We start from the raw sequence: 25,500 nt of genomic DNA, 5'->3' as shown, positions 1-25,500 counted from the left end.
ACGTTGAGAGATGGTGCTCTAGAGAACACGCTATCAGTGCATGGGTTCCTTAGTTCTGACTCATACATCCGCATATTTTGGGGGTTGTCTCAATTCCTTTTCATTCACTGTGAGGGTCTATACTGTTAGGAGATCACTCAGGTGTTAAGTAACAGTGTGGCTGTATTCCCAGCAATCCACCTACTCATTGCAGTACAATAAACCTGCTCTACTTTGGACTTTGGCTGCAGTTTCCTTCTTTTACTGTGCTTTCTGGTGACATGCACCACATTAAACTGTATTAACAACATTTACACGTGACGTGAACCATGGTGTTTTGTGTAAGTTAATGTTAGGACATAGAGAGATAACACAAAAACATTTCCGCATTGCTGGCTGAAGCCTGTGTAGACCCAGAGAATGCATTTTAATGTTTTTTCGACCCTAGAAAACCAGTGCGGTTACATTAAGCTATCCAATCAGAATCCTGCAAGGTGGGGCTTCCACTTAAAGGATGGTTGATGGATTGTTCATATTATTGATCCTCACTAATGCTCATGATGATACGGTACCATTTTTCTGTACCCGCCCACCAGGGACATCATTGATGGGGATTGGGGAATGAAGCTAATGGAACATGTAGGCTTTCTATTCCTGAAAAATGTGTACCGGTATGATATAAATACAGGCACGTGCACACGTAGACACCAAAGGGGTCTTCAAAGTGCCCTCTCCAGACCATGAATGCAGTTTTTTACTATGGTGAAAGAAAAGAAAATGCCCTCTTTCCATGCAATACCTGAAGGCAGCATTCAAGACTCTCTCAAGACTTTGTCCAAACTCTCCTGAACTTGAATGCAGCATCTTATATTGAAAGAATTTCCCTCTCTGTGTAGAAATAAATGCTGTTACGCCACAACTCCAGCATTGACTTGATTATGGTTAGTTCAGTGTGGTATCAAGCATCGAAAATAGCTGACCTCCAAGCTTGGAGGTCTGCTATTTTCAATATTTTCACTAAAAGGCCCTTTTAGAGATTCCAGCCCCTGCCTCTCTAACATTCTCTGCACGTCCCATTATAAATATACACAAACAAGTGTATGCAGTACAACACATTTAAAGGGGTGAAATTATTTTTGCTTCATTTGACTGCAGTTACATTGTTAGTTAACTTAAAATAAATAAAAGGTAAGAAAATATGGATAACGGGTATAAAGGTAGGATATATACAACGCACAAGAATATATGCACACAATTGAAATCAGTTTTCTCAGGCAGCCAGTTAACTAAAGGAGCTTGATATGTACTGTAGTCTGACGTCTCCATAATCCTACAACCTACACCATCCTCATCCTTTATGCTGCAGCACGAGGCAAGCACGTGGAAGAGGAAGGTCATGAAGACAGTGCCAGAGGGGACTCCATCTCAAAGACGAATAACTTATATCCTAGATAGCAGTGATGAAAGAAGTACTCACGTGTTTTACTTTATTAAAAAAATATTGTCAAGTCAGTAAATGTATCTTTTGTAAGTATAATCAAAACCTACAAAGTAACTAGTAGTTACTTCTAGTTACTTTACACGACTGCTGCTAGGTAGTAGGTGCATTCTTTCAATTCATTTTATGCATTGTTGCTGATAAGCTCAAACAGATATGAGTGGGCCTGTTCGTCGGTTATCATAACATTTTTTCAATATAGTATTTCAATGGTGGAAAGTAAATAACTAAATGTACTTAAAGTACAATTTATTTGTACTTTACTGGAGTATTTCCAATTTTCAACACTGTTACATATACTCCACTACATCTCAGAGGCAAATATTCTACTTTGACTCCTTTATGGTTATTTGAAGACTTTAGTTACTTTGTAGATATACATTATTATATTATAAAACATACATGAACAACTTTAGCCCAATTTTTTACATGGGCTATTTGAAAATAGTTTTAATTGTATTTATTATAGACCAAAATTATGCAGGAGATAGATGCTATTGATTGACGCCCCCACTTCACTCGTACGTAGACTACGTAACGTGCGCGCGTACGTAGCTGCGAGTCGCAACGTAAAGCGTAGGATGTAGCCTGGGACGTGGCTGAGAGTTGGAGAGGAGGATGGCGAGTACGAGCGGAAGCATGGTGGATTCGGAGAGCGAAATTCAAGCAGAGGACTCGAGGGGGAATGAAAACAAAAGGAAAAGGAGTAAAGTATATAGCTCAGCAAGTGATGGACATGATACGGAAGACAGTTATGCTGCAGGAATGAGAGCTGTCAAAAAAGTGGATGGAATATTTAGTGATAGGCACAGTGTTGCAATGTTTGTGGGGAAGAAACTAGGAGAGGTGAAATCGGTTCGAATTGCTCGAAGTGGAATGGTAATTATAGAATGCAAGTCAGAAAAGCAAATGTTGAAGGCAGTACATGGCATCACGAAGTTTGATGGCCACAGAGTTGAGTGCTATGAACTTGGGCATGGGAGAAGAAATGCAGCTGGCGTTATAAGTGGTGTGCCACTCACAATGGAGCTGGAACCATTTTTTGACCTGTTGGGGGTAAACAAAGTGAAGAGAATGAAACGCTTCAGAGAAGGAAAGAGTGAGGATAGTGAGTCACTGTACATCGAGTTCAATGGAGATTTGCCGAACAGGATATATGTTGAGTATGTAACCTACAAGGTCAGACCATTTGAGAGGGGCCCTCTAAGATGTTATTGCTGTCAAGAATATGGACATGCCGCGGCCGTTTGCCGAAGAACAAGGAAATGTGGAAGATGTGGGGAGGAGAAATGTAAAGATGAGTGCACAACAGAGAGGAGCGAGCCGAAATGTATCCACTGCAAAGGGAATCATTATGCAGGGGCATCAGTGTGCCCTAAAAGAAGAAGGGAAGAAAGTGTCAATAAGATTAGAGTTGAAAAGGGAATATCGTACGCAGAGGCAGTAAAGAAAATGGAGGGAGGAAACGAATTAAGGGCGAAAGAAAGACATGAGGAAAGATCAAAGAGAGCAGAGCAAACAATTTGCATGGACAGGAAACAGTTTCTGGCGTTTATCGCTATGGTAGTGAATTGTGCAATGGAAATTAAAGGGAAAACAGAAAGAATCAAGATGATTCTAGACGCGGGCAAGAGATTTCTGAAAATAGAGGATATAAGTGGAGAGGACCTGGACAAGCTACTGAGGGAAGGATTTTCTCCAACTCAGGATGCTGGGTCTGGGGACAGAATGGACTGAATATGGAAGAAGACAATGGGGGGGGTTTATAAATGGATGGACTTGAAAAGTACTGCATAATGACTATTATGACTCCTTAAGTGCAAGGAGTGCACTACATACTCCGGTAAAGTAGGTGGCGGTATACACCTTCCGGTTGTCACCCGCCATTAAACTTAAAGAAGAAGAAGAAGGGACGTGGCTAGCAACTTAAAGCTACCTCGTATCTACAGTAGAGACATCATTCTGCCCATAGGATATACATCGCGACTGTTTTATGTGTTCTGCTGTGTGTTGACGTAAGTTTCCTCAACAGGTTTTTAGACATTAAGCTTTAATTCCTCCGAGTGTATCTGCTGATTATCTGTCTATTTACCCTTGGCTGAACACAGTGGGTAGCTTTGTGGCTACTGGCATCCAGAGGAAACCAACGGTGTTAGCCAGCGCTAGTGTGGCTAGCGTTAGCATTACAGGTGGCTTCGCTAGTTGGCATAATGTTATGTACTTTAGATATTCGATGATGCTGTGTTTGTACAGGATGAATGGCTGTCTGAAAGGATCACTGATGAACCCAAGTGATCAGGCAAGATTTGTAATGTTAGAACAGCGCAGCATGTATCTTCATAGCGTGTACTTTAAACCCCCTTGCAGAGTTAGATGGGAGAAGGTAATGATAATCACCTCCAATGGTGTGTGTGTGTGTGTGCTGCTGAAAGTGGGTCACCACAGTCAACAGGGACAACAAGAATCTCTCCTCCTGTTATGTGGGAGCAGCAGGGCTGCGGCACTTCACACATCTCCATGATCACATCATCTTTATGTTTATCATCCAGCTCAGAATAGGACTGATTTGACATTCTGAGAAACGAAACGCATCTACTTTAATAATAAATAAGTGACACTTGTTTTCACGTGTGCTTCACCCGTCCATAGTTTTCTTAAGAATATGATTATCAACTCGCTTTTAAATTGTTTATGCAGTTAAAGCTGTTTTATAAGACTAGACGGTTTTATTAGTTGAATTTTCTGCATTCTAGAATTCGTTGTTTTGATGATGGGGACCACAGAATGCATCTTCTGCATCTCATTAGCGTGTGCCCATCTGAAGCAGAGTTGCATCCAGGGTACCAATCTCTCAAGAACAGACTCAAAAGGATTTTTTTGGACGATGGCTAGCCAGATTGCATCCAGGGTGGTAAATTAATACTAGCAAACACCCAAATGGGACCATCATGGCTATGGTCCTGCAAAGTCATTCATTCCATTCCACTCCTGAATAATAATAGTCTACTAACAGGGATCTTCAGCGTTTTTCAGGCCAAGGACATCTTAGATGAGAGAGATGAAGCAGGATGTAAATAGAATGTATCGACTTCCGTAGTATTTTGTGTATTTTCAGTTAACCAGTTAAAACCTCAATACTTACTGGCTCTGCACTTTTCCCCACTACACCAAACCTCTTTGCAGAAAGTATCGTTTTTTACAAGTTCACAACTGTCTGCAGGTCGCTTGTGAACTATTTTCGGCTAATGTCCCCCTAAGAAAAGTGACGCTAGGGTTGGTTTAACGATGGGTTGCTTGAAGTTAGCCACACCCACAGCTGTTGTTGAATGGTGAAAAGAGGAGTGGATGATATTATGATGTTATTAAATCAGTGTATTTCAATCTGGCCTTTTGACTTTCAGCTTTCAGGAAATAACCAAAAATACACAGGGAAGACATATTTAGATATTTATAACCACACCTGGGGGTCTATTAGAGTAATGTTAACTCCACAGACACATATAAAACAGAAAAAGTACAAAACTATGGAACTGTTTTTAAAAATCCGTTCCAATCGATCACACAAAGATTTGGCGGACCCCCTGTAGTAACTCTTGAGGACTCTCTAGGTGTCCCGGACTTGGTCAATGGTTGAACACTAAATAATGAACTCTACCTCACAACACAGGTTGTCATCTGTATGGCGTGATCGGAGGAAAGCCTGTCAGACACTGAATGGAAGCATTGCAGCTCATTCGTGAGTGAGGTAACATGAAAGCACTTCATCCCAAGGCATTTGCCATTATTCATGGCACACAGCTAAATCGTTAGTCTTAATTTAACTCAGACTTAAATTACCACTTGGATTTACTGTGGTTTTATCTTATATTATTCATGAGGGTGATTTTTTTTTTTTTTCTTCTTAAAATCTAACTTTGTTATCAATTGTCATTTCATCAGGCGATTGTGGGTCCCTGGAATGTACCATGGGGTACGACGTCACCAGGTTCCAAGGGGAGGTGGATGAAGACCTGCTGTGCCCCATATGTAGTGGAGTACTAGAAGAGCCAGTGCAGGTAAGTTGTTTACAGCTGCTAATGACAGATCTAGGGATGGGACGATAAGCGATATTATAGTTTATCGTGATTAAAAAATACTCATGATAATCGTATCGTGGAGATTTAATTTATCGTGATATCGTCCTCCGTCATGCACTGGGATAAATTCACCTTTTATTTGCTGAGCTGCATATCCGGTACCACTTAAACCGTCTATAATTGGTAAAAGGTACTTATAATATACGTACTTGATACAGTCTTTTTTCCGCTCTCTAACAAATCTCTTCTGCGACGCGTTGTGAGCTTGTAGATCGGCTATTTTTTGGCAAATGTTCCGCCCCGGGATAATGGATTTTGATTATCGCGATAATATCGTAAATCGTGATTTATTTTGTCACAATAATCGTGGTATGAAATTTTCATATTGTCCCATCCCTAGACAGATCATCAGACGTTTATGACGGATCATCTTAAAAAGACTTGCATCCTATGTTGTTGTGTCTTAATTAAGTTCATCATCTCATTTGTAATTTTGACTTCACCCTACAGGCCCCACACTGCGAGCATGCTTTCTGCAATGCCTGCATCACCCAGTGGTTCGCCCAGCAGCAGATCTGCCCTGTGGACCGCACCGTGGTGACACTAGCCCACCTCCGGCCTGTCCCGCGTATCATGCGCAATATGCTATCCAAGCTTCAGATCGGCTGTGACAATGCAGGATTCGGCTGCACGGCCACGTTGCGGCTAGACCAGCTGCAGTCGCACTTGAAGGATTGTGAACACAACCCCAAGAGGCCTGTCAACTGTGAGGAGGGTTGTGGGTGAGTGAGAAACCTCCACATTTCCACTGTGGAAACTTAAGGTGTCAGGAACGTCATTGTTTGCACAGGCTTCAATTGGATTAGATACAGAATTGGATTAGATACAGAGGATAATGGATCTCTGATCATTTAACAAATATGGCATGGAATGCATACACTTTATTTTTCAGTACCAAAATTGTGGATAGTTACTTTGACAACTATAAATGTTCATTCTTTATCTTTTCATCATCCAGTCACTGTACAATGAAGCTTGGCTGGTAATTTATTTTATTTTATTTTGCAATTTTTGTTTATTACATAGTAGAGTGTAGTGAGAAGGGAGACATGACATAAGTTGTATTCAAACTCGGGGTCCTCGAAACTCTGGGAGCAGTTTCTGGCTGAGCCACCAGGCAGTCCTTGGCTGGTAGATAACATTACATCAGAAGAAATGATGTAACCCAAATAAGTTCCTTGGAGCTAGAAAGAAAGACTTGGGTACCTGAAATTCCTATTCAGCAAAATGCGCATGTGCTCCCACAGCTCTTATTGCCGTAGTTTGTGCAACCTGCTGTCTCAGTCTCTGCTGTGTGCTACAGTGTCTCTTTACAAATTTAGCTAAAAGGAAGTTTAGTTTAGTGATGAGAGATGGGGGGGGGGGGGGGGTGCTTACATTTTGATGCTTACATTTTGATGCTTACATTTATCCCATTAGTAAACCATTGGAAATTGAAATTAGCGACACAAATTTAGAATACAGCCCTTTCTACAAAATATTTCACTCAACTTATTTCATATAATGAAAATGATTGCCTTCAAATAATATAGGTAAGGCAAGCTGTTAACTTACGTTGTAGGCTAAAAGTAAGGTGTGGGGGGAAAAAGCACAATGTTATTTTGGTATCATCACCACCCTTTCCATAACATTAGCAGACGTGAACTTAGAACTAACGAAACAAATTGTAAATCTAGACTATATAATTGCAATGACTATAAGATGAGAGTAGTAAAAGCTCCCACACAACTCTCTCAGACTGAGGTTTGACCGAATTCAAGTCATTCACAGTGGTTAACTACTGTGTATGGAATTTGTACCCACAAAAACCTACCTGCAACAGACAGCAATAGGCAAGGAAAATTGACGGCAAGCCGGTCATTGTTGAGAAATAAACCAGACGGGGTGATTAAATCCTGACACGAAGCGGAGGGATTTAAACGCCCCTGAAGGCGTTCATTTATAAACAATGACCTGCTCGCCGCCAATTATCCAACTTATTACACGGCTACTTTATAAATAAATTACTAAATTGACCCAAAACAAAAGTAATAACAAAATGAAGTATTTCATTGCTTACGGTAATGAAAGTATTCCATTAACCCATTTAGGACTGATGCCTTCTAAATCCTGACATACGTTTTGTGAAAAAAATACAAAACGTTATGCTGCTATATACTGTACATAGCAACAAGAACTCCAAAAGTGGTTCCTGTCCTGAAGGGTAAAAATACCAAAAGGGTTTCCCGCCCAAAATGGGTTAGTTTATGCCAGGGCCGTCCAGTTACACGGTCGCCTCGGAAAACAACAGGAAGTGTTGCTCAAATGGAATACATTTTCGGTCTGTCTATTTCTCGCTTCAAATATTTTCGAAAGCATTCTTGAGGCCAGTGTGCCCTGAGCCTTTGATTAGACACTACAGTGTTATTGAGCTCAGTGGTCATTATCCAGAAATAACACACCGCTGAATTCAGTGATTGACCAATCAGAATCAAGCATTCAACCAAGCCGTGTAATGAGGAGAGATAATGGTGAGAGAGTATCGTCTGATCGGCTGCCATTGAAATGCATAATACATGATGTGGATATAAATTAGATTGAATGTTCAGGCCGCTAAGCTGCCTTCGCACCTAGATTTTCAAGTGGTGTCCATATTTGGACATTTAAAATGTACTCACTCTAGGCTCAACCAACCTGCACAATAGATTGGAAATCTGTTGCCTGGTCTGATGAGTCTCGACGATCGAGTAGCTCGTCTTTCTTGACCACAGGCTCATACCTTGAATTGTAATTGGCTGATTAGAAATTGCATTCATGTGCTGTTGTATCAGACAATAAAATAAAACAATGCTGTTTAAAGACACTAGTAAACTAATAACGTGACCAGTTAGTGTATTATAAATTCCTTCCCACAGGCCAGACAAGGGGTGTCAAACTGCTTTGCATGTTGTGTTGGACTGGTGTGATATTTTAAATGACATGCGTTTTCTCTGGCTTCATGACACTGCAATATATTATCAGTGTAACTGTAACAGTTAACAAGTGTTTTTCCTCTCTTCCTCCTTTTGTTCCATCTCTTCCTCTTCCTGCAGGCTAGAAATGCCCAAAGATGAGATGCCCAACCACAAGTGCATCAAGCACTTACGAAGTGTGGTGCAGCAGCAGCAAACTAAGATTTCGGAGCTTGAGAAAACCGTTGTAGAGCATAAGCACCAGTTGGGGGAACAAGTAAGAACGCTCACTTTGCTTGCACATAAATACATCAGCTCCAACAGAACATTCAACACCGGACCACAAAGACAAAATGTAGCCTCTGGATGGTCCCATTGTTTACAATTTACGTGACCCTGCCAAAAACAGGTGCAACCTTGCTGTGAGCAATGGACAGTTTTTCAACACTGCAGAACTCCGGGGTGGCTAAATGTTGGAAATCTTTTCATTTGTTATCAGTTTTGGTGTGAATGTCCATTGACACTACTCATCAGTAAGGGTTTTTTATCATTGCAGCAGCTTTATCAATGAATTCATAACTTGGCACCACTTCTCCATTGAGCTGCGGTTAAGCCAAGTATAGGCTGTAGGAAAGAATATATATGTATATACTATATATATCTCATCTAAACAAATTTGAATATCGTGGAAAATATAATACAGAAATGTCGACCATCTGAATGTTAAATGATGTTCATTTATGGGCTTAATACTTGGTCTGGGCTACTTTTTGAACAAATTACTTCATCAATGCGTCGTGGCATGGAGCCTAATGGAGGCGATCAGCTTGTGGCACTGTTGAGGTCTTATGGAAGCCCAGGGTTGCTTTGATAGTATCCTTCAGCTTGTCTACACATCCTTCATCAGTGACCCGGGAGATGGCATCAGAAAGGCCAGGCGGCACCAATGCTGCAACTAGTCACGACTCCTTGCAACAAACTGTTATGCAACTCCTTGCAACTGCCATTGTGGATAATGGTTGCAAGTAGTTGCATGTTGCAAGGAGTTGCATTGATGTGGATGGGCCTTAAGATAAGCTCTACCATGCAGCAATGGACTCTGCTGAACCACCTGCATACTTTGGTCAGTTGCTTCAAGTCATATGGCGAGCCTGAGCAGACTGCAGAACATATAATTACCACCTGTCCCCTCTAGACCACCTTCAGAGGCCGGTCTCTTCCAAGTGCAACCAGAATCAAGGGTGTGGCTACACAACACTGAGTTGGACATTTGACAATGATAGTGATACACGAAAGAAGTTGAATCTTGTCTGCATTTTTGGGTCTGGTGTGTCTCATCTTCCTCATACACTCTTGATGGGGCCAGGAGATTTGGCTCACCAATAAGCTCTGTATTAAATACCATGGTTATTATGCTAGTAGTTTTAGCACTTTGGAGTGGTGCAAACTGCAGAGTCCTGCTAGAAAATAAATTTCGGCACCTCTGTGTGGTCCAAGTGAACACAACGGAGCGCTCCCTACCGGTGGTTCAGCCAATCACAAGCTTCCGCTGGCGGGTCTTAACTGTGTCGTGGTGGGTTTTGGATACACGCAAATAAAACAAAGTGGACCTACACCTAGTTAGGTAAAGTTAGCCGAAAGTTAAACCAATCTGGGAACTAAATCAAAATCAATATCTTTCTTCACAAATGTGTTCATAAAAGTGTCTACTATCACCTCTGAACTTTCTCAATCACAACTCCCTTCGGAAACTTTGTGGGAGCCAATCAAAGTTGGGGGTATCCCGAGGGCCTGGGATTAAAGGGGAAAAAAAAAAAGAATGGCCAATATGAGCGTATGAGGTGTGTAATTAGGGTATTTTGGGGCTGCTGAATCCATTCCAACCATTAGTTTTCAGTAATAATTACTCCTTGGCCATAAAATAGGCCACGAGACATATAATATTGGCAATAAAAAAAATGGTTGGAGTAGGGTTTGAATTCATGAAAACTATTCAAGATCAGGTGGTTAAGCGCACATCATGACACACAGGATAACATGATACAATCTGACAAGGAACACTTAAAAGGGTTTAAAACAGCATTAGCCAATTAGGCCTATTTTATGGCCAAGGAGTCATTTTAACTGAAAACTAATGGTTGGAATGGATTCAGCAGCCCAAACATACCCTAATTACACACCTCATACGCTCATATTGGCTATTTCTTTATTTTATCCCCTTTAATCCCAGGCCCAGGTATCCCGTTACCCCCAACTTTGATTGGCTCCCACAAAGTTTCCAAAGGGAGTTGTGATTGAGAAAGTTCAGAGGTGATAGTTGACACCTTTATGAACACATTTGTGAAGAAAGATATTGTATTTTGTATTGTATTTAAATCATATATTTTGATTTAGTTCCCAGATTGGTTTAACTTTCGTCTAACTTTACTAACTAACCAGCAGATGACATGGCACCCCAAAACATCACACTAGACTTAAAGCATCTTGGATGCTGTGCCTCTCCACTCTTCTTCCAGACTCTGGGACTCTGTCTGAAAAAGAGGCGGTCATTTGTGTAAAAGAACCCCCGACCAACCATTTAGTTCTTTTCAGATGGTTGACATTTCTGTATTATAATAATTGTTTTTCACAGTATTCAAATGTTCTAAATATTGTCTTTATTTATTTTTTTAGATTAAAACAAATGTTTTGAAATATTTCACTTTGAATCTAGAATATATGGAAGTTTTACTTTTTAAATGATATCATTAGATGATCCTGTGTGTGGGTGTGGGTGTGGGTGTGGGTGTGGAAGTTACTCAACAAGCAGTCATGGGATAATCAAAAGCTGTTACTTTTGATTGGATCCTTTGACAATAGTTAAATGAAACGAGTCATTGTATGTTTGAGTTCATCACGGGCTAAGCAATTCGGAGTTAACTGTCACTGTCACTGTTGTTTGAGTTAATCATATAGGCTAAGCAAACACTGGGTCACAGTCTATCTTTAATGACACAGCACATGCATATTAATATAAGCAAAAATACATATGTTTAAAATAAAATCATATTATAAAATTCTCTTTATCACCAGTGATCACCCTCACTTGTGCCAATGTTGGTACCTGTGCCTAAGGTTGCCTACCCTATACAAAGGCTGGAACCATACCAAACCTTTTAGATGATTAAGTTCTTTATATATATTATTTTTGGCAAACGCTATTCTTTTGACCTTGGATGATTTTGTTGGCTGAATAAGATTCATTGCTTTTCTGTAATGTAATGTAATCCATAGCACTAACCATGTTGTGCCAAAAACTCAATATCCGTTTTGTTCATCAAAAAAAGTGCTTTCAGTAATTTGTCTAATGGCAGCCATAATCATATCTAACCAATGGCCCTTTTTATATAGAACCAAATGAACCCTTGGAATGATCGGTCTCAACTATTTTTAGCCCATAAAGGTTGTGTGAATGCATCCCCTTATCTGAGTGTTTTGACTCTCCTAGAAGCGGGATATTCAGCTGCTGAAAGCCTACATGAGAGCAATCCGCAGTGCTAACCCTAACCTGCAGAACCTTGAGGAGAGCATAGAGTATAATGAGATACTGGAGTAAGTATCCCTACCAACCCAAATTAAAGCAGTCCCTTTTCTTTTAAAACACACTCAAAACCCACCTCTGCAGACTTGCCATCACCACCTAATCTACTTTGCCTTTTTTTTTATCATTCTAATTTGAACTATTTGTATTTTTAGCCAGTATTGTCTCTTTATTTACTTAAATAGTTATTTGTTGTCTTTTCTGTTTCTAGGTGTTTTTCAGTACTTATAATCACTATTATAAGTCTGATATATTATTTTTACATCAACTTCTGCTGTACATCCTACACCTACAGTAGTGTTTAAGACCCTCTCAACTTGAGATTTCTGAAGCCTACATTGTTTTGTTGATGGTGCAAATGTTAAGTTCTTACTTCTTGGTTGTGTATACCTGTCCTGACTTCAGCCTCACAATACCTTTCCCCTTACTGTGTTGTCACCAGGTGGGTCAACTCCATGCAGCCGGCCAGAGTGACACGCTGGGGAGGTATGATCTCCACTCCTGATGCTGTACTCCAGGCGGTCATCAAGCGCTCCCTCATTGACAGCGGCTGCCCCTTGTCCATTGTCAATGACCTGATTGAGAATGCCCATGAGCGCAACTGGCCGCAGGGTCTGGCCACACTGGAGACCAGGCAGATGAACAGGCGCTACTATGAGAACTACGTGGCTAAACGTATCCCTGGCAAGCAGGCAGTGGTAGTCATGGCCTGTGAGAACCAGCACATGGGAGAGGACATGATTCTGGAACCCGGTTTGGTCATGATCTTCGCCCACGGAGTGGAGGAGATCTTATAACAACACAGCTTGTGAAGCTGGTTCAGAGACACAAGTGGGGATGCTTTGCTTGGGGGGCTTGTGTCGAGTGCAATCTCTCCTATTTCGAATAAATTCTAAAGTATGTCTGGATTTTTTTTTTAAATCTGGTTCAACGAGGTTCACTCACAAGCTTGCTACCTATGCCTTAAAACAAGGACATTACTGACCAAATTCTCATAGTGTCCATTTTGCTCTTATGATGTTCGTTGGGGGTGAGGAGAATTTCCCACCCCCAACTATGATGTAAGAGCATGATGGCCGCTGTGTGAATATGGGCATTGAGCCTGGTGAATGACTATTTAATCTGACAGATGATGGCTAAGGAATTTACAAGAAGAAATGTTTACAAGTGTGATAAATTTTGTTGTGCATTACACAACCTGATTGTTCAGCTTCATGTCCTTATGGTAATAGGCTTCTCTGAACCCTCCATTCAATGTCCTCAATAATGTATAAACACTTGTAAATAGAAATATTATATTGAATTATAAACATTATCCATCTATTCCTCTAACTGTAATTAGACTGTGATTAGTTCTTTGTTAAGCTGTTTGTTTTCTGGGGGGGGAGGGAGGGAGGGAGGGAGGGTGGGGGAATTTATGCTTTTTAGACAGTGTACTAGGGCAGAGATTGAGGAAACGAGAGAATAGGAGTTAAATTCAAACTCAAGGCCTCGTGGCTCACAAGGAGCATTGTGGTCAGTGCACTAACCAGGCTCTCTTATTTTAAGATTATTCTTTTTTTCCCTCTGCATTTCTGCTTTATTTAGATTGTGATAGAAGTTGTGAACAGAAACAGGAAAGGAGGGACAGAGGGGATGACGTGCAGTAAAGAGCCTCGGGTCGGATACAAACTCTGGCCTTATTTATGTGGTACGCTTCTCCTACAACGTATGCCACTGGGCCACACTACCCTCCCGTAGTTTTGTTTTGTTGTGTTGTCTCCAGGGATGTTGACTCAGAAAGTTATTGTTTAATTCTTGCTTGCTTTTGCGTCATTTATTTTCTTTATTCTTGTGAATATTTCATGAGACATTGTGCTTCTCATTTTAGATTGTCCAAATTTGTGTGCCATTGGATTTATTTATTGTGTTGCCTTTTACATGAACATGCTTGAATGAAGATGTATGTAAATTTGCCTTTTCAATCCAGTTGAAGTTCATTGCAGGATAAAGAGAAAACACTGTTTTGTGTTTTTGTTGTTGCCTTGGTTGTATATAGTCAATATGTGGGTCCAGTGGAAGTGATACAATGGAAGTTAAACATTTGGGATAATGTGTAATACATTTTCTTTTTGACAAATCATAATGGTTCACACTTGTATGCTACATTGTTCCTAAGTTGTTGAAAAATGTTTTATGCTTTAAATATACATTTATTTCCCAGTATTCAGTTAGTCAAAACTGCTCATACTGACCGCTTTTCTGTATCATGGTAGTTGAAAATCACTCCAATGGTTTCTGAATGAGAAAAGTGTTGTACAACTACTATTGAGGCCAACAAGTAGACTTATGGCGAACTGGACTTAATGTCTCCAAGAGCAGAAGACGAGATAAGGTTGGAAGTCATTTATTTTTTCCCCTGTCAATGACTTTGTTTTGTGTCTTATGTGCTGTGTTGTACAGACAAGAAAGTAATAAAATCTCAAACTTGATCATAAAATGTAGTGTTTTCTCTTTTTCCTTTTTCTTTCCTTCTCCATGCAGTTACTTGTTTTTACCACATCATGTCACCAGATCTTTATGGCATAATCATTTCCCTGGGGCAGATCAGCTAAATACGAAACGACTAGGAGCCTTATTAAAAAAGCAGGCATTTCTTTAAGGTCATCGCATATTAATGCATTTAAACGTCGGGCTATGAAACCTGTCCGAAATGCTGACGATGCTAAAAAAGGGAGGGAGTGCCGCACCGGCAGACAGTTATGCTGCCTCAGGAGGGACTGTCTGTCTGTGCTCATTGTACGGGTGGTAAATAACGTCCGGTATCTGCTCCGGCTAGCCCCATTGTGTACAGTCTAAAGCCTTTGCCTTTGTGATCAATGGAATGTGGGCATGTGATCTACGCAATGGCACGCTGAACTATTATTGTCCATAAACATAATTTTGTCATGCGGCCAGCACTACAAATGTGTATTCTCCGGGCCGGGCAGCCAGGGCTCCCTGCTCTTTTAGTGCGGCACAAATGACGGTGACTGGGTGTCCTGTCCGTGTCCGCTGGAGTGGACTGCAAGGATATTATAGCCTAGCCTATATTAATTTTAGAACTACATATAGACCTACGTTACGTTAGCATTACCTAGAAAGAGGTTGAACTTGATTGTTAACACGTGCGCTTGGTAAATATAGAGTAAACCACACCCGCCGGGCAAAGTGCATGTACACGTATAGGCTCCAGTTCGAGCAGTGGTGTGAAGTAACTAGGTACATTTACTCAAGTACTTTATTTTTATAGTATTTATTTTTTTACTTTACTTGAGTATTTCCAATTTCCAATAGCCTACTTTTTACTTCTAGGCTACTCCATTTCGGATCCAAATATTGTACTGTAGGTCTACTCCACTTACATTTAACACTTAAGTTACCTCTTTAGATTTTCATTATTATTACAAAATTAATCACTTCAACCCTATACATTTTGGCCATTTGAAAATAGCTGATCTACAAGCTCAGTAGATCTGCAATTTTCAAAAGATTGTTGAAACTTGAAATGGGACATTCTGCATAATAAGCAGGCTAGCCTACTTTCACTTTTTGTACATTGACGCCAAAACTGTTGTACTTTAACTCAAGTAAATTTTGAATGATGGACTTCCACTTGTAACAGCAGTTTCTACAATGCAATATTGATACTATTACTTAAAGTAGAAAATGGGAGTACTTTCTCTTTCTCCCACCACTGAGTTCGAGGCGGTGCTACAGTGCAGCTGTATATGAGGAACATTTCATACTCTGAGTCGGGCGTGGGAGGGCGTTTGTCAGTCTTTCCCTCACATTTCGCTGTAGCCTTCCATCCGTCGACTCGCAGCGCCCCGTTCAACTCATCGCTCGGACTGACTCGCACTTGGAAATAGGGCTTATTATGTGGATATTCTCCTTCACCAGCACATTGGCAACTTAAAGTACAGCGGGGTCGACGCAGGAAAAGGTAACTGAGCCTCAAAATAGCGCTCCACCATGCCATAGCACTGATTGAAGTTCTGTGGAGCTTTGAATAGTTGATACATGTGCATGCTGTTATTATAGACCGTTCTTTGCGCTGCTGTCAAGTTTCGCATCTGGAATCAGCAGACGTATGTATTTTTCAGCTTATGTAGCTACAGTGCACGTTTGTTATCGTTGTCATTTTACTATTAATGTAATCATTTGAATGTTATACGGATACACCTGCCTTAATAGAATAATTCAGCTGATCTTCAAAAGGATCAATGCTTCTTCGTGTTAAATTCACAGTTGTATTTACAGTTTCACACATGACAACATTGGGTCCTAATAGTTTATGTTTTACTATACCTTCATCAGCTGCTTTGTGCAGTGTGCCATTTGGTTTCCATGAAGCTACTTAAGTTATCTTTGAGGGGAATTCATCCATCATTCTATGCTATTTAAGGAATTCTGGAAGTCATAGCCTATATAGACTCGGAGCTACTGTATGCTTTGCAAGATTTGGGGGCAAAGGTGTAAGATATAACCTACAGTTACTGTATGGGTGCAAGCCTGCAAGGTAGTCCACTATTACTTTTCCTACAGACCTACATGGATTCTGCCAGCAAAGATCCTATATTGATGAGGTAGCCATCTATCTATCTATCTATCTATCTATCTATCTATCTATCTATCTATCTGTCTATCTGTCTGTCTGTCTATCCATCATTTGTATGACTGCAGTTTAAATTGACCTTGTCAAAACATTTCATGTTGGGTACAAAATCTAATTTGCACATCATCATCCACACACACACACACACACACACACACACACACACACACACACACACACACACACACACACACACACACACACACACACACTATAGCCTACAGATAGATGACAAATTAGAGGGGGAAAAAACCCAAAAAGTGCATTAGTAAGGTTTTTGGCCACCACAAGTCACGAACAGCTTAAAGGTGCTTTGTAGATGTGCACACGTCTCTGGAATCCTACTGGAGGGATGGAAAACCGTTCAGCAAGAGATGTTCCCTCATTTGTCGTTTTGATGATGCTGGTGGTGGAGAGCAGGTCTAAACTCTCCCCTGGGTGTACAGTTGGGTAGAGATCTGATGAGCATGGCATATGATTCACATCCATTTTCATACTCATGAGACCGTTTAGTGACCTCTTGTGCCCTGTGGATGGGGGCATTATCATTCTGGAATAGAAATATTGAAATATGTCATCTAAAGGCAGTGGTTCTCAACCTTTTCAGGCCGCGACCCCCAAATTAATCATATTTTAACTGGTGACCCCTCCCCACCCTGACGAGCACTGAGTGTTGAGGCATTACATTTTGTATATTACGGTTCTGTTGCGAAAATAGCCGATCTACATGCATGCTCACAACTCCTCGCAATTTAGATCGGCTTTTTTCACAATTTCTGCCTCTAATATTTGACAGTTTGGCCAATGTTTAATTTGTCATTTTAGAGGTATTAAAAAGTCCTTAAATTGTCACTTTAGAAATGTGCAGATACCTTTAAACTTTGTGTTGGTTTGTTTGTTTGTTGATTGAGAAAACAGTGTTGCACATTAAGTTAATCATCTGGGGACCCCCCAAAATAATTTGGCGACCCCTCTTGGGGTCCCGACCCGCAGGTTGAGAACAACTGATCTAAGGTGATCTGGGCTCACAGTCACAGAGTATAAGAGCTCATCTTACTATAAGGCTCCCCGTTTTGCATTTGACACAAGACCTTTAACGGCATGTCAGCCCCCAGTGCCCCCCCACCACTCCCCCACTTTTACTGCCTGACTGTTCACTGTGACTATCTTTTTTTTTGTTATCAATTATTTTTATTTTCCATAACATGAAATTAGAGACATACATATGAATAGAACAAGAAAAAGTAAAACATTAATCAAAAGAAAAATGCAATTAACAGACAAACACAAACAATAGCAAAACAAGAAAAGGAAAAGAAAACCCACCCACCCCCTTTCCCCGGACCAACACGGAATGTACAATAGTGCATGCCTGTGCTAGGCTGTTACCACTATATAGTGATTTCTTGAATCATAGCCTTAAGCTTATCTGCAACACTGTGACTATCTGAAATAAAAAGCATAAAACGTCGCCCAAAAAATGTGAAGCATTGTGCAAATTAGGTTTGTTACCCAACATGAAATGATTTGACAAGCTAGATAGATAGATAGATAGATAGATAGATAGATAGATAGATAGATAGATAGATAGATAGATAGATACACACACATAGATAGATAGATAACTTTATTGATTCAGCTTCAGGCAACTGAGACAGCACAGCAGTAAAATATATAGATACAGGGCATAGCACATTTGTACATGGGACTGTACAGAAGAGGAACATCACAATAATGACACCCTTAAACAAAATATTGATAAAAGTACTTAGACGTATACACCCTTTACAATCATCCGGCCTGGTGAAGAACAAGAAGACACTGTCAACAAATTGTAAAGAACATAGACGTATATAGACCCTATACGATCCTCCTGCCTGATGCAGAACAGGAAAGAGTGGCAAGCTAAGCCTATAGTTATGACATCAGCACAAACCATAGTATAACGCAAGCTAGCCTAACCATAGGTAACGCAATCTGGCTAGCCATTGTCAAAGAAAGGGTCCTTTTCATTTCCTTTTCTGCGGAGCATAGAAGTCTGTTCTTGAGAGATTATAGGTAATGTAACAGTTTCCAAAAGAGTGGATGTTACAATAGTCACACAATTGTACACAACAGTCACTGCAACGTATTACTTTATCCCAACTTGAGATAAAGTACTTCCTTAGTCTACTTTGTATTCATTTGCAGTGGCCCTTCTCTGGGCCAAGTGGACACAAACCAAGCCCGTGAAATGCCCCCACAACATAACAGAGCCACCAAACCCCTCGCTGTCAGGGTCAAGCATTCAGGCCTGCACCGTTTTCTTGGTGTATGCCACATAAACACTCGCCAATTTGTGGAGAATATAGTGCATGATGACTCATCTGACTACAGTATATCACTTTTTCCACATCTCTGTAGTGCCTATGATTTCTGAACTCTCAAATGTCCATTTGTCTTTGTAATGAGTGCAGGGCTTGACGTTTAACTTTTTAAGGCACTTGCCCTTTGGACAAGTACATTTCCCATTCACTTGTCCAGGCACAAAAGTCACTTAGACATTAGACATTTCAGTGCTTTCTTTCTTATATGCATGCATAGGAGTCAGACATTGAAATAGAATGAACAAAAGGACTGACCCCCCTTGCTCCCTCCACCCTTCACTCCATAGTATGGGCAGTCCATAGTCTGCATACAGCACAAAGTTGCTAGGAGCGTCACAGAAAAAGTGAAACCAAAAGTCACTTGTCCAACGGAAAGTACATTTTTAATGTACTTGTCCGGAAGGATTTATTACTTGTCCCGGACAACAGGACAAGCTTTAATGTCAAGCTCTGTGAGGGTTGTAGTTACTGACACAGTCTGATCGATCATGTCCAGCATTGACATTCTCTGTCATCTGAGAAGTTGGTCTCCTGTTTTTCCTCACACTAATCATTAATGCACAAGCATCACAGTCTTTGAATGCAAATGTCACTTTAGTCACTGGTCCTATTGAAAAACTAGCCAGTTGAGCAGTTTGTGACTGAAGCACGCCTCCTGCCATCAACGCTTGGGAAACAGAAGGTCTCGGGTTTGATTCCCGGCCTTGGCAATGTTTCGTGTTGTCCTTGAGAAAGATGCTTAACCCCTAACTGCTCTCCTCCTGTGCTGAAACTGTATTTCCCCAGTGGGATCGAATAGGTCTAATTATTATTTGTATTTTTCTTATTTTGTTTACACCTGGTGGGTGGTAGTTAAGCTGTGATGAATATTGTTACTACTACAGTATTGTTATTGTATACACAAAGCTCTTCATTCAGCAACGTTTGACCACATTCATGTGATTGCAACTATTGTGTTTACTCAGCCGCACTGTTTTAAAAAAGCACTGGGAAATCTGGAAGCAGTTCAAAACTGGGGAATCTAAGTGGTATCATCTGTCTGTCCATTGCTGGCTTCAGGGAAGTTTTTAGTCAAGGGATCAATAATGTTGTGAATTGACACATTGTTATTAATATATATTTTAGATACTAGAGGTCACAAATGAACTAGAACGAGGTCATAGTGCTCTGACGGATAAGTGATTCATAGTTATAAGTATGGACGGGTTTCTGGTCCACGTTACACTGATAAGAACTAGATGCGTGCGCAGGGTCAGTACCAAAATTAGCCAATGAAACCAGCGCTCCCCAAAACAACAGGTTTGGGGATTGGTAGGAATTGATTACATGATACAGTCACCTGTGCATTTAGTCTCAATGTTTGTAAACAAGAAACCCGTCTATGCTATGGTTTATAACAGATAACAGTTATGATGTCAGTCAGCGCAGTAACGTTTTTTGTAAACAATTTGTAATTACTCCACACCACAGTTCTAACACGGTATTCTGTATTCATGTATTACTAACGATGTTGTTAGACTCTGTGACTGATTCAAGATTCACTTTAGCAACAGACTTGGACTGATCTCTGTGAAGTACGAGTGGCAAAACACATCAACGTTGCCTTCCTTGCTCTAAAATAACAATGTCACAAATCACAATGAAAGGGAATACTAGGCCGAGTGATCATTTGAATGTTGTTGTTGTTGTTATTCAGATGTGCAATAATGTTTTCATTTTACATACAGACTGGCAAACGGGTAAAACTGCTTGTGCCCTTACAAGTCTATGCAGGTTTGAGTTTGTTCTGCTTCGAGTGAAGTTGTACAAGGCTGCCTCCACACAAAGCCTATTACATAAGTTATATTCAAGTCAGAACTTAGAATGATGGACAGTACACACAGCCTGGGAGAAAGCGGGCCTCGCCTACATTTCCCCAGAATGGTATGATTCATGCTGTGGTGAATGTTCTCTTAGTTCTCTTATTTGAATCGTGACAGTTATTTTCATTTATTTTTAGCTCTAGAGTCACCAAGCATGTTGTAGTTCACTACACTACCCTGAGATGTCAACACAGTAGGGGAGGGGGACGAGGTCTAGTGGTAGGTAGGTAGACATCAAGAAGTTGTACTTTATTTTCTGTTGTTGTTCAGCTAAGTGGAATCCTACTGTGTTCCAAACATACAGTAAAGCTTGACCCGAGAAATGACCCCTTGAGCATACATTCCATTTATAGTAAGGGAGTATTCCCTTGTTCATGTAATGAGTCACAGTAGCATCTGCTTGTAGAATGTAATTTAGCAGGCTCTGGTTTAGAAGGCCAAGCGTGGGTTGTGGCGTGGGTGGCGAGGCGGAGGGAAGACTCAGAGACGGCCAGGGCTCCCCTTGTCTGGGTTGGCCTCCCTCGCTCTACATGCGTTAGTCACCCATGGCCTGGCTCTGACAGAGAGCAGCTGATGGGGGAAACACTTTCCATAGCAACCGAGTGTGTTCCTCCTTTTACCCTCTGCTAACCGCAAGTAATCTGCAAAGAATTCAGTGAAAATAATTGTCGTGATGTCAGTAGGAAAACCCACCGGTCGTGAGTTGCGTCACTGTACAGAGAAGTGAGAGAACCCGACCCAAGCTTTCCAACCACAACCTCCTGCACCCTTGGTGTTACAAAAGCAAAACGGCAGATTTCCTTGACACAAGGCGTGGGTGTTATGACAGCTTGCACAAACATGAGCTCGCATGGAAAAAGGTCATCCCCAACCATACCTTAAAACTAATCTTGTGTACATTGGTAACTGATTTGGAAGGATGATGTTTAGCACTTATTAAATGCAACCCCCTTTAAAAGCTGTTATCAGGACTTGATACAAAGGTCTTTGCTCCTTGTGTGGTTAGAATTGGATATACATTGACTTTTTAGAGCATACTATCTGCTATATTTCTTTTGCAGTGCCCTGAATGTGTCTGCTCCACTGTCTCTTTTCATTATTGTAAAGGGTTAGTTTTAATTAAAGATTTCCAATGTAGTTATTATGTTGTCACAAACGCTTGTTAATACTTTTCATTGGTTAAATATTTATAAAATCCACAGATAGGACTTAACCACTTAAAGCCTAGAATGCAACTAGTCGCAACTCCTAGCAACAAAGCAGTTTTAAGGCCAGTCCACACCAATGCAACTCCTAGCAAATGCCATTGGGGATAATGGTTGCAAGTAGTTACATGTTGCAAACAGTTGCAAAAAGAAGAACTTCTGGGGACTCAGTTTCAAGTTGTTACATGTTGCAAGTAGTAGTTACATGTTGAAGTAGTAGTTGCATGTTGCAAGTAGTAGTTGCATGTTGCAAGTAGTAGTTGCATGTTGCAAGGAGTTGCATTGTTGTGGACTGGCCTTTAAGTTTATACGACGAAATGGTGCATTCATTTATGAAAAAATATAAAAACAGAGAAAGTTTCTGCCGGACATCAACGATATGAGGTTCTGCATTAGGCATGCCGTCTAATTACCATATCGCTTTCTTGGTGTATACTTATGGCCTGTTATAACCTTACTGTAATACATGGCCCCATGGTACAGGTAGGGCTGGACAATAAGACAAAATAAAATATCATTATATTTTTGACCAAATACAATATAATATTGATATTGTGATGATGTTGTATGGATGACAAAGGTAAGGTACCTTCACAAAATGAGATTTCTTATTAAAATAAATCATCAGTAATGCCTATAATATATATGCCACTTAGTTATATTATAATAACTAAGTTATTATATTATAACTAAGTTATTTTGTGTTGTGTGTGTGTGTGTGTGTGTGTGTGTGTGTGTGTGTGTGTGTGTGTGTGTGTGTGTGTGTGTGTGGTCAGCAGAGGTATTGCAGGCTATATACAGACACGCATACATACAGACACGCATACACAAACAGCTCTGTATAGGAGTGGTGTGACCACCGATCAAAAATATTTACATATTGCCCAGGCTTACACACAATATAAATTCCTCAGTCAAATTAGGAGCCCCCTAAAACATTTTACTGAAGCCTAAATTAAGCAGACACCATCTAACATATAATTTAGCGAATGTCTGAGTGTCTGAGTGTCTCAGCGTTTCTCCTCGGTGGCTGGAGCAATTGATCTGAAATCGCATCACCATCAGCATATGAACACACCTGACATAACTGTGAAGCCCGTTTGTCACTTTCACAAATCGTATGCTGTATAATAGCATTTTTATGGTGTATCTATATCTATTTAGCCTACAGTACCCTTTGTGACCACACATGTTAAGGGAGGGGCGCTGTTGTTCAGGCCATGCACAATCACACACAAAGGGGGAGTGTGTGTGTGTGTGCAGGCGGCCAGGCGGGCGGGCGGGGGGAGGGGGGGGGGGGGGGGGACAGTATCTCTGGAGCCATTAAAATAAACGGGTTTCTTACATTGATGCTCCTACATCATGCAAGCACCAGTTAAAGTTACTTTCCATCCCTCATATACTGTGTGCACAGTGCACATCCCATAACCCACACACTGCACATCATTTGGGAGCTCATATCTTTGAACGGGTAAGGGCTAGTATAACTAAACCCAAGACTATAATTTGTAAAATGTATTATTCCAACGGCAGTGAATGTCGCTAGCCACACTTGACTGGTAATGATTTCCACTCTGCATGTGAACATTGTGCATGCAAATAATTATCTAATCAGGAAGTTAGGAGTCAGATTACTCAGATAGGCTTGAAATCTTGTTGTACCAGACAGTGATGATGGTACTCAGCCGACCATCATGGAAAACAGACTTAGATCACTGCTTTGAAGGGCATAAAATATAAATGTAAATGTATTGTTATTGTCAGGGTTGTTTGCACATAAAAGAGACTCAGTACTGCATTTTGTTTGAAAAGAACACCTATATTTTGTGGTCATTTATAGTACAGTTTTGTGGTTGGGATCAAGACTTAAGAATAGCTTAATGGTACAGTTAATATGGTAAGTAAGTAAGTCATAGCAGAGGCCTGTGTGTGTGAGGAAGTGAGGAAATGATCTTCTAGCTTTAGCCACACTTAGCTTTCTGTTCAGATTTCTCCCATCCGATTGGCTGCATAAACAAAACTGCCAGGCAACACTCTGCTAACCTTTCAAAGGAATTAGGCCCTTGTTAGTGGAGGCAGCAAGACCCTTTCAGAAATCAAAGGGAGCAAGTGGTTCCATGTCACTTGGACAGAGTGGGTATTATTTTTGATTGTTTCATTAAGTTTCTCTGTTCAGACCTGGCTGATGTGACATACACTCACTGGAGCCTGTATTTCTTTCTTTCTTTTTGGAACACAAGTCCATGGGATTTTTGAATGAGACCAAAGTTTCATGACCCAGGTGATGTGTTTCAATTATTTTCCGAGCCTTTAATTGATAGTGGTGACAGACAGGAAATGGCAGGAGTCATACAATACAGCGAAGGGCCCTCAGATCAGACTCGAACCCGCTACTGCTGCGCAAGGACTGAGTCTAATGGCATGTGCCCTATTGATGTGTGGGTTCACCCATAAGATTAAAGAATGGAGGTCCGCACACAGCTCAATGCTCCACAGTGTTTATTTAAAACATAAAGTTAGACGACGTTTCGGCCATCAGCTGGCCTTCATCAGGTCTGATGAAGGCCAGCTGATGGCCGAAACGTGAGGCGCCACCATGAGGCTGATTTGAAAAATGTGGGGCAGAGGTTCTAGATTGGCATCCAGGGAGTGTGTGTGCTCAGTTTGGCAGCGATCGGGCCAACGGCGCCGGAGATTAGCTGGTAACAACCAGGCCACACAAAACGGCCTGTTATAGCGCCACCATGAGGCTGATTTGAAAAATGTGGGGCAGAGGTTCTAGATTGGCATCCAGGGAGTGTGTGTGCTCAGTTTGGCAGCGATCGGGCCAACGGTGACTGAGATTAGCTGCTCACAAACTGCGAGGACGCACGGACGGACGCACGCACGGACGCACGCACGGACGGACGGACGGAGGGGAAAACATACTCTCCCTCAGCCTTCGGCTGGTGGAGACAATAATGTTATACATAGATTAGAGAGGGAGTTAGTGCATGTACATCAACTTCAGTGTCCAGGTGCAGTACAAACAGAGGATCAACATAAATAAAATTACAAAGTCAAGCAAATGATGTTGTACATAAGCCTTGGGAAGCCTTGCTGGAGCCATGTGGCCCACAGTTCCAGTTTCTGTAGCATGAGGCAGCTGTAGGCCCTGAACATGACAGTAGTATGTCACACTCACAGGGACCTCCATACCCTGATGCAGGGAGGCATTGGGTACCACTTTTATAGTCTTTGGTTGCGACCGAAGGTCGCATTATACCCTGAAAAACCTTGTCGCTTGTCTGTCCTTCTGTCCGTCCGGC

The 25,500-nt window shown here is 41.1% G+C and overlaps 2 protein-coding genes across 2 annotated transcripts in view; both read left to right on the top strand.

Annotated features, from left to right (window-relative positions):
• Positions 1-3,386: 3,386 nt before the first annotated feature.
• Positions 3,387-13,459, top strand: rnf41 (ring finger protein 41). The gene is made up of 7 exons (XM_080733107.1): positions 3,387-3,492; positions 5,145-5,222; positions 5,417-5,532; positions 6,064-6,335; positions 8,685-8,820; positions 12,031-12,134; positions 12,566-13,459. The coding sequence occupies exons 3-7, from the start codon at positions 5,443-5,445 to the stop codon at positions 12,918-12,920; spliced, it is 957 nt and encodes a 318-aa protein (XP_080589233.1). The 5' UTR covers positions 3,387-3,492; positions 5,145-5,222; positions 5,417-5,442; the 3' UTR covers positions 12,921-13,459.
• A 2,487-nt stretch (positions 13,460-15,946) lies between these two features.
• The window catches only part of dgkaa (diacylglycerol kinase, alpha a), a 31,081-nt gene continuing 21,527 nt past the window's right edge, over positions 15,947-25,500 (top strand). Inside the window, exon 1 of the mRNA XM_080733549.1 lies at positions 15,947-16,087. The gene's annotated coding sequence lies outside the window, so the exon portion shown is untranslated. The remainder of the gene's footprint in view (positions 16,088-25,500) is intronic.

This window comes from Nannobrachium achirus, assembly GCF_963921795.1.
Source record: "Nannobrachium achirus genome assembly, chromosome: 9".
Taxonomy (NCBI): Eukaryota; Metazoa; Chordata; class Actinopteri; order Myctophiformes; family Myctophidae; genus Nannobrachium; species Nannobrachium achirus.
This window is presented reverse-complemented; position numbering and strand designations above follow the sequence as displayed.